This window comes from Leiobunum rupestre, chromosome 5, assembly GCF_980474605.1.
Source record: "Leiobunum rupestre chromosome 5, qqLeiRupe1.1.hap1, whole genome shotgun sequence".
Taxonomy (NCBI): Eukaryota; Metazoa; Arthropoda; class Arachnida; order Opiliones; family Sclerosomatidae; genus Leiobunum; species Leiobunum rupestre.
Window position 1 is genome coordinate 60,409,698 of NC_143388.1, and position 13,290 is coordinate 60,422,987.

At 39.5% G+C, this 13,290-nt stretch overlaps 1 protein-coding gene across 1 annotated transcript; it reads left to right on the forward strand.

The window, feature by feature from the left end:
- Positions 1 to 5,351: 5,351 nt before the first annotated feature.
- LOC149945495 (uncharacterized) lies at positions 5,352 to 7,208 on the forward strand. The gene is made up of 2 exons (XM_090175257.1): positions 5,352 to 6,873; positions 6,943 to 7,208. Exons 1-2 carry the CDS (start codon positions 5,361 to 5,363, stop codon positions 7,080 to 7,082), a joined length of 1,653 nt encoding a protein of 550 aa, XP_090031383.1. The 5' UTR covers positions 5,352 to 5,360; the 3' UTR covers positions 7,083 to 7,208.
- Positions 7,209 to 13,290: the final 6,082 nt, after the last annotated feature.

Genomic DNA, 13,290 nt, shown 5'->3' on the forward strand with positions numbered 1-13,290 from the left:
TAACTAATTATGATGGAACTGAGGGGGTTTCGGTTAAATTTTATATTACAGGAATACCGCTATAGCGAACTTGGTACATGGGCTGTCGTTTTGCCATGACAAGAAAAAAAAAGCGTTTTGGCAAACAAGGTTGAGTATTTTCCCCATTTAAAATAAAATTGGTAAATCTAGGGTCTGTCTCCACTTCGATATATTTCAAGAAATAAAAGTTTTATTAGTTTCGAAAACGAATAAAATTAACTCGGTACAAGTCAATTTAAGTAAATATGAATAGATTTGATTCAATAACGTTCGCCAACTGGGATAAAAAATAGTTTGCCCCCATTGGTAAAACCGCCGATGTTAAGCATCCGTAGCAAGAAAGTGTTGCCAGCAGCCTTATTCCAAGTTTATTAGTGAGCTTCGGCCCCCATTGGGGAAAAAAGCGATCGGCGCCACTGAGTTTACATTTGTATCAATGTATGCAATTTCGAAACTGTAAAACGCGTTTATAATACTAAAAATACGCTATAATGAAGCTTAAAAATAAAAATCTACATTAAATATTTATTGATCACTTTGAAATTTACGCAATATTAAGGATTAATATTAGAATTCAACAGAAAATAGGCAATTCCCGCCGACGACCTACATGTACCTGATAAATTCCAGAAAAATTAGCGTAGTGTACAATTGAAACATATTATCTCACCGTAAATTCTTTTTCAGACAGCCATTGGCCAAAATACTTGTTATCACTCTTATCAGGACAGCCAATGGAATAATAAGGCTTAGATGACCTAGCGGCGAAAGTGTATTCTTAGATCAACATTGAGTGCTTAAAATGTCGGGACGTAGTTAATAATCTCACTGAAGATTATTGTTTAGACTACTGCCCTTGTTACTCTTGTAGTTCTTAAGAAAAATGCCCAGTCAGGGCAAAAAAAAGACACTCCGGTATTTTAATAATTAATCAAATGCCTAATAATTATATTTTGTAATAGATCAAGTACGAAATGCAGTGAGTGAGAACCCAGAAACAACGAAAATCGTGCAATAAGAAACAGGAGACGTTTATTCAACCGTGAATCCATTGATCAATTAGTTAATCTATCTAAGCCTTGAGACAATATGACGGCGCCTTCGGTAAATTGAACCATGGATTAATCCATGATTGAACGCAACCGTTCTGCCATATCAACGGAGGAAAGAAAAGAAAAGCCAACCGCGGAGCGTTTCTCGAAATGTAATGCTAAATTTATTTTATACGCGTGATAACGAGATAACGCTAATATTTTCACCTGTAACTGTCATCACTAAAATATATTTAAAAAAAATTGATGGGTAGAAGGCACTAGTGTCACATTTTAAAGAATGCGCTGACTCAAATTATCTTTCCTTCGTGATATGAAGTAAGTTCTTAAACGAGTACTTGGTAGTCGAGCGAACGAGTACGGCCATAAGAGATACACGATGCCTTATGTTCATCTGGGAATTTACTCAGTTGGGCTATAATTGGGAACCTTCCTAGCCCAGAATCCAAAAGTCAAACTATCGCTGGAAAGATTCCAATGACCCGTAAAAGTACGAAAACTATCGCGTTTGATCGTGCAATTAATATATCCCGCAGTGGACAACGATGGTGGGCTGGCCAGTTGCGTTCGTCGTGTACGCTACTTACCCCTGGAACCGCTACAATACGTACCCTACCTTGGACTTCATTCTCTATTCGGCGTTACACAGGACGGCTTGGGGACTCTACCCGGCGTGGATGGTACTGTCTGGTTCGCGGAGAGATGAGGTACGCCTTTCCACCCATCCACGCAGCTCCATCCTTCCGGATTTTCAACGATGACATTTTACAGTATTTTTCTGAACGCGTTTCGCTAACAATGTAAGTTTAAAGGGATTAGTCAGGCGTGAGGCGACAGTCTAGAACATTGTAGAATATAGCAATTTTCTGTCTTCAACGACGTGTGAAGAAGTATGGTTGGGAGATATATTAACCGGCAGCAGGATTTTTCCTACGTTCTAGACTGTTGTAACTAATGACGATGCTAGCACGCTTTTATGTGAAAATAGTTCACTTCCTTCTACGGCGCGAATTTGTCGGTATTTTGGAATGTGCTGCGAATTTGGAAATCTTGGGCCGTTTATGGTTATTGGATGACTTGGAATAAAAACATTTTAGTACGCCGACATTTCAGCCAATGGTCAGAATGAGTTACCTGATCTAATTAATTAACTTTCCTGTTTACATCTATATCATGTGGACTAAATTAAGAAATAGCGATAGCATGCATTACATGTTTGTAAGTTTGACATCATCGGATATCTTTTTCTTTACAGTTTAAAAAATATAAGCACTTTTAAGATTTTCAATTTCTTCAGGGTTCTGTGCACTAGTACCTAGGAAGATGAAAACTAAGTACCATTTTAGCGTTTGTAATTCGGTTTATCTTCGAACTTCGAAGCACGAACTATCAAACGCGTTGAGGCGAGGGGTCGGACATTTGTACAAAATCCCGTACACTTCGCAAGAAATCTCCGACGAAATCGCGAAATCTCTGATGAAATCGCGAAATCTCCGACGAAATCGCGAAATCTCTGATGAAATCGCGAAATCTTTGACGAAATCGTGAAATCTCAGACGAAATCGCGAAATCTTTGACGAAATCGCGAAATCTCCGATGAAATCGCGAAATCTTTGACGAAATCGCGAAATCTTATGAAATCGCGAAATCTTTGACGAAATCGCGAAATATCTAATAAAATCGCGAAAACTTGGACGAAATCGCGAAATCTGATGAAATCGCGAAATCTGATTAAATCGAAAAATCTCTGACGAAATCGCGAAATCTCCGACGAAATCGTGAAATCTTTGACGAAATCGCGAAATCTGATGAAATCGCGAAATCTCCGACGAAATCGCGAAATCTTTGACGAAATCGCGAAATCTGACGAAATCACGAAATCTTTGACGAAATCGCGAAATCACAGAGATTTCCCGTACGCTTTTTTTGGGAATGTCCGACCCCTCGCGTTGAGGTTAACGGTAATAGTTAGTGTAGGGAGCTGTTGGCTCGCGTGGCATGCATGGCTTGCCACCACCCTCCTACGCATTGTAACCCGGCCACCTGAATTAAAGGCTTCAAAAGTCGCTTGATGACTTAGGCCTAAGGTTGTGCCTTGGGTATTAGCCTAGCTGATTATTATTATTATTATTATGCGCGGTTCATTTAATGGTGGTCTAGCGAAATCCAGAAAAACACGAGATAGCTCCAAAAGTATGAAGAGAAGACAAAGAATCAGCAGCGTTGAAATTCATGAAAGATCATAAGAAAATAAATGGTACATTATCGTTTCTGAGATAAAATAATGAAACTAAATTTCTCAAAAATGTAAAGGAAGTTGAAAACTTCCAATTAATATATTTTGAACCTTTTAAAAAAAAACTTTAGGGAATGTGGCAGTATCTAACGAATTAACAATATCCTACAATTGGCAAATATTGTCGGCTTAGTGTAATTTGAATATGACTGAGCAATTGTTGCACAATCATATTCAGATTCCGAAAGTCGGTGGGTGAAAATTACCCCCCCCCCCCCCATCTTGTGAAGACTCACTTCATTGACGTCATAACGTCGTCTGTTCGATTAACTTCTCTCCCACACTCTCCCAAGCTTAAAGGAAGATGATGTTATGTCACCACTGACTTTCGGAATCCAAATTAAACCCAATATCATTATATCAACAGAAAAATAATATGGATGGCCTAGTCGTTATACTAATTGGTCAGTGGTGAAGAAATGTTGTGGTAAGTGTCTTACTTAAGGCTATCGCGTTACTAATAATATTATTAAGTTACACGAAAATTAACGTATTTTATACTTATTTTTATAAATTGCGTAATTCCATAAAATTTTGTTGAAATAAGTGCTGGTCACAAATTAAGTAACGCAAAATATCGGCTGAACGAAAAGAAACAATTAGAGATACACCAACCCAGTGGCGTAGCAATAGCACAGTTTGATAAAATTAGTGAATAAGTAGATTAGTCCATTATGAAAAGGGATAATAAAGCTAAACCCTAAACAAATTTGAAGAAATTTAAAAACTTACTAATAGCTCGTACCGATAGGTCTTCGATCAAACCAAAAGACGCGAAACTCGGACCAAATAGATCTTCGAGTGAAAAACTAAATTAAATAAAATAGCCAGAAATTCCAACGGTAGACGGTTTTGTCCTATTTGGCACTCAATAGTACCGTGCGGGAAATCTGGCTTGCAACTATAACATCGAATAGAGAAACTAAGCCTAAATATTAAAAATTTCAAAACGAGTTGCATAGCAACGGAAAGCCGAAAAGGGGGAGAGTGGTGGAGATTAGTATATACGCAATGTTAAGTTAAAAGGAACCACCTATGTAATGCATTGTAAAGGATGATAAAATTAGTGAATAAGTAGATTAGTCCATTATGAAAAGAGATAATAAAGCTAAACCCTAAACAAATTTGAAGAAATTTAAAAACTTACTAATAGCTCGCACCGCAAATAGTCATGTAACTTAAGTGATAATAAATTCCTATTTTAATTATGACGGGCAAAGCATAATGTTGGCTGCCCTTCTTGTTTTTATACCCCCATTTTTACCCCCACTAGGCAGTGACTACAAAAATAAATTAAGATAGGAGGCTCACTAGTCAGCCTTACTCCTAAAAAAAGAATAATTGGTGATATAAATCAAATTCTTTAAGTAATAACTTGATTTAACTCGCGATTTAAATTGAGATTGATTTAAATTAGACAAATTGACTTAAATCAGATTAAAAAAAAGCTCATTGTTTTTAGTTTCCCACAATATTTTACTTTTTATGCTAAATAACAACTTTATAAACTTGGATGCCTTAATTTAAATCCAAAAAGAATGTAACCCTAATTATCGTTTCTTTTATATCTCTTTTTTATGACTTAAAGTATTTTAAATAATATTAAGTAGGCCTTCGCTTTCAGTGAAGGACTATTTTTATATGCACATAAATGGGCAGTAAATCCAGGGGGGAGGTAACTACCAAACCCACTCCCTCGAGTCGATACGGAAGCTCCGTGATTGGACGAGGCTAGTTGGCGTATGTATTTTAACCACTATAAAAGGCGAGGGGCATTTTGACTTGTCATCAGATCTCCAGCCTGGATTCACTTCTTGGTTTAGTTCCCACAGGTTGTTTCAAGGTAGTCTAGAGTGGTAGATTTCCAACATCGGTTTGAGTTCTTGTATTTCGGTAAGTATAGCTTCCTTCACTAACGTTGAATTTTTAGTTATTATAAAGTTAATTATTAATCTTATAAATTACCTTTCAATACAGTCATGAACGCTAATATGAAGAGTTTGTTAGTATTCCTGTGCTTCGGCCTCTTGATTCAAGAATTCCAAGTCTCTTCTTTTCTGTTGACGAAAGGGCTTGTTGGAGGTGCTATCGCCAAGAAGGGTCTGGTTGGAGGAGGACTCGCTGTTGCCAAAGGTGCTGGAGCTCTGGCCATCGGGAAAGGTATCTTGGCTAAAAAGGCCATAGCAATCCCCGTCCTTCTCGGAGGAAAAGTCGTAGCTGGGAAAGTAGCTTTAGGAAAAGCTAAGGCTGGGCTCGTGGGAAAAGTAGCTGTCGGAAAAGGCAAATTAGTCCTTGCTGGAGGAAAAGCCGTCGCTGGTGGTAAGATCGCCCTCGGAAAAGCTAAAGCCGCAGTCGTCGGATCTGTCGCAGCGGGGAAAGCCAAAGTTGTCGTTGCCGGAGGAAAAGCCTTGGTCGGTGGGACGGTTGCTGTGGCCAAAGCCGGAGCTGGGCTCGTTGGGACAGTCGCTCTTGGTAAAGGCAAATTGGTCGTTGCTGGTGGAAAAGCTGTCGTCGGAGGTACAGTTGCTGTAGCAAAAGCGGGAGCCGGTGTCCTTGGAAAGGTCGCTCTTGGTAAAGCGGGACTAGCTGTTACCGGAGGAAAAGCTGTGGTTGGTGCTAAAGTGGCTGTTGGAGCCGCTGGTCTTGGGATCGTTAAAAAAGTTGGCGGAGTTGCTGTCGTCGGAGGAAAAGCTCTGGTCGCCGGCACATTAGCTGCTGGTGCCGCGGGAACTAAACTAGCTGTCGCTGGAGGCAAAGTAGTCATTGGAACGAAAGCGGTAGTCGGAGCCGCTGCTCTTGGTCTCGCGAAGAAGGTCGGTGGAGCTGCTCTCATCGGAGGAAAAGCTTTGGTCGGTGGTAAAATAGCTGTAGCTAAAGCGGGAGCCGGAGTCATTGGGAAAGTCGCTCTTGGTAAAGCGGGACTAGCGGTTGCTGGAGGAAAAGCTGTTGTCGGCGGAGTTGCTGTCGTCGGTGGAAAGGCCCTGGTCTCCGGCAAACTGGTCGTTGGAACTAAACTAACCGTCGGAGCCGCTAAACTCGCAATTGCCAAGAAAACTGCCGTCGGTCTCGGAGGTGCGGTTCTGGTTGGAGGGAAAGTCATCATCGGTACAAAAGTCGCTGGGTTAGGATTAGCCAAGAAAGCGATGGTCCTTGGGGCTGGCAAAATCGTCGGCGGTAAAGTACTGGTTGGTGGTCTCGGTGGCGCCAAACTAATCGGAGTCAAGGTGGGCGTTGGGAAAATAGTCTCTGGAATCGGATCCGCCAAGCTAACAGCGGGAAAAGCAATCGTATCAGCGGGAGCTAAAGTTGGTAGCGCGAAATTAGCATCTGGAAAGAAAGCTGTTGCAGGTGGAAAAATGGCCATCGGAGCAACTTGGGCTGAGACTGCCCAAAAAGCGATGGTGGGAGTCGGCAAGAGTTTGACAATCGTTCCTCGGGTCGAAGGTCAGGTATCAGTAACCAGTGGTGTCAGCGAAACGGTGGAACACTATGGTCGTGCCATCGGTATGTATAGAGTTCTTACAAAACTTTTTTTCTGAAGTTGATCAGCTAATATACTGTTCTTGATTGCAGCCCCTATGGATATCCCTGTTGCCCAAGAAATTCCATCGTTTCCATTGGAGGTAATTGAAACGGGCAAATCAGTCCCTCAAGTAATTGTGCCGCCTCCATCCGCATTCGGGATGACAACTGGGTTTTTGGGGCCCCAATAACCTTTTTACTCTACATTTATTTTAGAAATTACTAGTCGGTTCTTGTAAATACATTTTTAAATTTTTCAATGGTAACTTCGCTTTGTTTATGTACCATGTTATAAATCTAGTCTTGTAAATATTTCTAATAAATTATTAGAACTTGAATTTTCCGCATAATTATTTCATTGCGAACTTATTGACAGACAAAGGTTTAAGTTTTTTACATTCCGGATTAAATAGGACAAATTTACTTAAATGTCTAAAAATTGGATAAATTTATATTACATGCTTAAATTTCGGTGGAATTAAAGAAGATATAGGTTAAATTTGGTAAATTTTTGGGTAAGTAGACATTTGTGTCAAATTTATAAATTTATGTTAATTTGGTTAAAATTAAATAAATTGTGAAGCTTTTGTTAATTCAAAAAAATTCGTTACATTGTGGGTAAACTTCTGTAAATACGTGTGAAATTGGAAAATTAACGTAAGCTGGATACCATCGTGACGGCTGAAAGTTCATAGTCACATAAATGGAGTTATGGTCACTACCCACGCTTGAGTCGCCAGCTTCATCTATTTTCATTTCTACCACATTATCAATCAACTCTTAACTTCATAAAACGTAAAAACAGTGGTGCGCGAGTCTCTACCGTGCCAGGTGAATTTGCCGTTACAGCAAGGAGTCAAGTTAGCAATAACCAAATTATTCATATCCACGAAAGTCTTCATACGCAAGCCGTTAATATTTTCTTCTTCCAGTTCCGCAATGTGTCCATTAAAATCGACCATCAAACATACTTTGTGGCCTCGTCATTGTTCAAATAAAATGTCTTCCTGCAGGCCCGTATAAATATTCTCATTCCATTCAATCACTTGTGGTTGCGTACCAGTGTTGCCAGGTCCCAAAACTGAAATTATACATCGAAGCTGAAAAATTATCGAATTTTCTCGAAGTACGGCCAACTTTGATTACTCACTATAGCGTAATAGCACTTTATCATAGTTGGCCATTACTAACATATTTCGTTTTCGTTAGGCTACAACACACTTGATTAGTCAAGTCGGCCGTATTTTCGAGTACAAACCAAACACTCCAAGGAGTATAATATTTCAATTCTTAGCCTACTAGGAGTAACATAAGAAACTGGAAACGCCGTTCTTATGTTAACAGAAAGGAACTTTTTAAAATTTCTTAAATTATCGCACAAATATCGGAAATATAGTAAAATTATCGCAAAAAGCGTACTTTATAGTACGTGATTGAAATTATAGTACGGAAAAATTCGAAAGGTAAAATTATCGAAATGTACTATAATTATAGTACGGTTGGCAACGCTGTTGAGTACCTGTCGCAAAACTGACTTTGGGAAACGCTGCATGGCTGAACCACATATGCTCCCGACAGCGGCGGTGAAATATGACATCCTCAGACTAGGGGAAAGCAAAACCAATTCCCCCCAGTCTCTTCCAGGGGCGTACCGAAGAGTGTACGTTTGGGGGGGGAGGTAAGTGAAATTTGCCAAGTAAAAACCAAAGTTTGTCAAGTCGTCTAAGTTTGGATTGTTACGGTAGATTTCAATTTAAATGTTTCATTAAAGTTATAATCGGTGGCGCCATCCGCTGTTAGCGGCGGGAACTATATACTATACAATTGAATTAATGGTACTAATGTACTTTGGAAGTTATAGATGGCGCCACCCGTATTATGAGAGAGTTGACGGCTGAGTGCGCCGACTGGAAATTTCAGAATTTGTTTCGCGAAACCACGACTACCGAACGCGCATATCTCATTCTAGCGGTACTATTCCCAATTCAATGGCGAAAACGGCTCGGCGTCTAGTTATATTGAGTGAAGCATTTGCGTACTCTCTTTATAATTAAAGTGAGATACACGAAGAAGAAAACAGAGATTGAACGATGTTACAGCAATTTAAAAATCCCATCAAACCCGCTTACTATTTTCTCGTCGTGTATCCCGCTTGTAAGGTTTTTAAGGAATTCGTCATACAATTGATGGACGGAAAAATTCCTAACCCTTGCTCATAGATTTTAATTCACCAAGGCGGGGGGAAGATGGCGACAAAATGCGAGTCGTGGCCTTATCGTGGAGTGAATTAAATCTGAGAGAGGGGGTTACATACAGGGGAAAGAAAAAAAATAAAAAAGAGGGGGAGATTCGAATTCAGAATGGAAACCCTTTGTCGCTAATCAATCACAAAATCTTTATTTAACACTCAAATTTATAAATAACACTAAAATACAAAAACAAATGAACAAAATTGCGGGGGGGAACTGAGGGGATAATCTTACTTTGCTTCTAGTGATGGTTAGGCCATCTCTACTATGGTTCTTTTAGCTTTTTCCAATATACGAGGGGAATTTAAACACTAAAAATACACTCTTTGACCTTATATTTATTAATGGAACTATCTCTTACGGTTTTCCATGGGATCGGTACCAGTATCCCTACTCTCAGGCATCTTGGCCTCAAAGGACGGAGGGCTCAGAAATTAATATACACTTACACTAAATAATAATAAACACTACAATTAAATACTACAATTAAAGATTCTACAATTAAACAATGACAATAATTAACTCAAAATAATAACAATGGCGAGGGCACAACGCGAACGGAAAAAGTAATCTGAACTGTATAAATACAAGAAGCAGAATGAACTCTCAACCTCGAGGGGACCTGTCTTAAATCCTTTTCTCGGACAATAGCGAGGGATTAAGCTTTCTTTTCTAAAACTTTTTCTCTACTTTTCACTGGCTACTTCGTATTTCGACCCTGGGTACTCTACAAGGGGGGGGGGGGGGGGTTATGATGGAAATTCTACTCATCACTTGGTTTCGGTGTCCTCCGCTACGTTGTCGTCTCTCCGTTTACGGGTTTTCTCGTTCCTCGGTTTACGTAAGATGCCCGACACACGCACTTCACAGAACGGGACGTCTTTGGGGATTGCTTGTTTACGCGTTTCTTTATTCACACTTCTCTTTAATTCTCTTTATTTACTCGTCTACGGTTTGGCGGCCGGATTGCGGGTTTCTTCCTATATTCTTTTACTTCACAAGCTGACGGGGGCGTAGGTACTTCGGGTTTGAGTCTGAAATGTCCGGCTAGGCTAGGTCTCGGTCATCTGGCTGTCTTCTCTCGGAATGGCTAGATATTGGGTGATCAACAGGTGATTCGAGGGTGTTGAGGGCATTACGCTTCTCAGACCTATTACTGCCTGGCTTATGTTCTTCCGATCGGAATGTCCTGGCTGTGGGTCATCTAGGCAATCAGTGAGGGTTGTTCCGATCATGTGGTTTGCATTGAGGGTTAATTAATATTTAAGCGCAACTTCATCGCACATTATTTTATATTTATTTCGACATGGTTCTTCTCTTGCCCGAGAAGCAGAGTTCTATCCAGTTCTGTCCAGGTCTGCCAAAAGCAGAGTTCTGTCCGTTCTTGCAAAAGCAGACTTCTCTCTTTTTGGGGCTCTGTCTCTTGGTTTTGTTCCAAGGATTGTAGGCGGAGTTGAAACAAAAGTAATTAGTGACCTCCCTTCTTACGTGGGTCATTGGTGCCCCTAAGACTCGTGTCCTATGATGGTACTGATGACGTCGTCTGATTTACGAAAGGTCGCTCGGGGTTGCGGGGGGGGGGGATGCCAGAGAGTCTCGATGTTCCCGATTTTCTGTCTCCAAGCGGAAATGTCCAGGCGCCCTCGCGACTCTATGGCGGCAACCTTGGAAAACGTCCGCTTTTCTTGGTATCTTGCTACCAGATAGTTAATACGAAGCTTGTGAACTTGAAATGACTTCATGGGATCGCTGTGAGCTGAGCGGATTTTACTGGTCTAGTTCGGAAAGTTTTAGGGAAAACCTGGGCTGGGAAAGTTTGCTGAATGTATTGCACCATGGTCTTGTGACCGAGATAAAAACACTTTAATTAGCGAGGGATTAATTTTAGCGTTGCCGAAGGCAGGGATTTAGTTTATAATTTATATTGAGAGAATGGTTTAATTAATTATCTTAATTTTATATTTTATCGTGGGGTTTGATCGAGTTCTATAAGGCTTATAAACAATAATTAATTTGTATGTATGGTTCAAAAGTTATTTAAGTTTTTAGTTTATCATTAAATTAAATTTATATTTAACACTGGGATTAGTTTCATTAAATAGAGCTCGGAATTCTAAGATATTTGATGTAGGGGGCTTCAAGAATACTTAACAAAAACTGTAAATTTAGAGGGTCAAGAGTGCGGGGAAAACGTAATAACAAAAGTAAATAAAACACAAAAATCATAAAAAAGTAAGTAAGCGGGGAAAATGAACCTGAAGGGTTACACGCTGTAGTAAAAAATAGATACATTTCATCCTGACGAATACTAGCTGTTGTTTAACTGAACTGCTTTGAATAACTGGAATTATTCATACCCAAATATAACATAAGCAATTCAAACACTTATTACTGAAATATTAACGTAAGAACAACCGACACTGTATCCCACCATATGATCACACGTTATCTTTACCCAACGCAACTTTAGGAATATTGGCTTGTAAAATTTTCACTTTCCTCAAGAATATCACTATAATATTCACGACTTACCTAATTTTCCCTAAGTAAAAAAAACTGTAACATCTATAGAAATTAAAAACTATTTTTATAAATTTTATACAGATTGCCAAATTTAACTTAGAAAATGAACACTGAAATAATAACGAACAACCGATATTCCCTATCACGCGTCTATCTGCCTTTCAATTTTATAAGGTGCTGTAGGAAAAATGATTATTTAAAAAGCTTTTACCACAAGGCTGAACTAAAGTTCCGACATCCTAGCTTAGAAATCAGGTCTTGTAAGTTATACATAAGGAGAAGCAACTACATAGAAATCTCAAATATAGTTAATGATTTTAGGGAAGTAAATTGCTTGGAAATTCTAAATGATTTGTTTACTATTGATTTAGGAGTTTTTTTAATTAACTAACATGTTTCATAATTTTCATTTTGCCAAGTCCACCTCGATTTGCCAACTCTACAAAACTTTGGGGGGGGGGAGCCTCCCCCCTGTCCCCCCCCCCAAAGGTACGTCCCTGGAGTCTCTTCTCCTTCTTGGTGCAAACCGTGCAATTGACTCCCTCCCACCTAAATGAGCTTGGCAACCCAGGGCGGGTATCCCCATATCGGAGGTGTGATTCAACCAAGGATCCTACATGTTAGAAGGATATGAGGCGAGGGACGAAAAACGGCAGCGCCGTCGGTGGGTCATGTGCGGTAGAGAATCCGTCTATAGATTCCGTCAAGGACCAAATATGGAGGAAGCACCGCCAAAATTTGTCCTTGAGGGAATAGAAACAAGACGTCCCACGTTTAGAGGCGTTTTGAAAACACGGGCTGGCCGGAGGGCTACCTATCCTTCTAACATATATCCTTGATTCAACCACCCAAAAAAACATTAATAGACCCATAACAAAAGAGGGGCCGCAGACGAGGCTTAAGTGAGACCTTTGGACGGAACATCCTGTTTGTGACGTTTTGAACCACGTGACCGCCATTGAAATATACAGGCGGAAGTAAGGAAACGGATGTTCCGTCCAAATGCTGAGTTGCCAGGTAAATATGTTAATTTTCGGCCCCCCAACTTTCAACATGGGTCTATATTTTCTTTTTCAAAACCTGGGCCATCTCTTCCCACCTTTGGAAACCCCTACCGCCCTGAATGTTAAGAAAACCCTAATATGGCCACGAATTTTGTCTTCGACCGATGGTTATAAAGTTATTGGAAATTAATGTTTAGCATCGAGTCAAAGCTTTCTCAAACCTTTTCAAAACTGCCTCAGTGAAACATGAATGTAATATCCTTGGTATGTATGACGATTTGAAGAAATTATATCAACATTGGATCGAATTTGGATTACGTAATTATTTTATCCTCTTTTAATCTAAGCCATTTTTTATCGAATCTTTATCTATGAAATTATATCAACATTTGATCAAAGTTAAATTAACCATTTCCGAAAGGGTTTTAAATGAGACATCGCGCTCCCATTGTTTTATTTATCTCATATAAAACCAAAGGTTGATTTAACCCCCTTTTATCTAAAATCCTTTCAAGAACCTCATTAAAGTCACTTTTAATACTTCTTTATCTCATTTATAATAGTGTGATTAGTTTTCTAGAGACAATACAATAAATAAATATTTTTAATTTTGAACGTAATTA

What these genes read in the sequence shown, in the direction of transcription:
- LOC149945495 (XM_090175257.1), top strand. Translation starts at nt 5,361, where the DNA reads ATGAAGAGTTTGTTAGTATTCCTGTGCTTCGGCCTCTTGATTCAAGAA. An exon ending in ACACTATGGTCGTGCCATCG is followed by an intron (nt 6,874 to 6,942) that starts GTATGTATAGAG and finishes TCTTGATTGCAG; the next exon opens with CCCCTATGGATATCCCTGTT.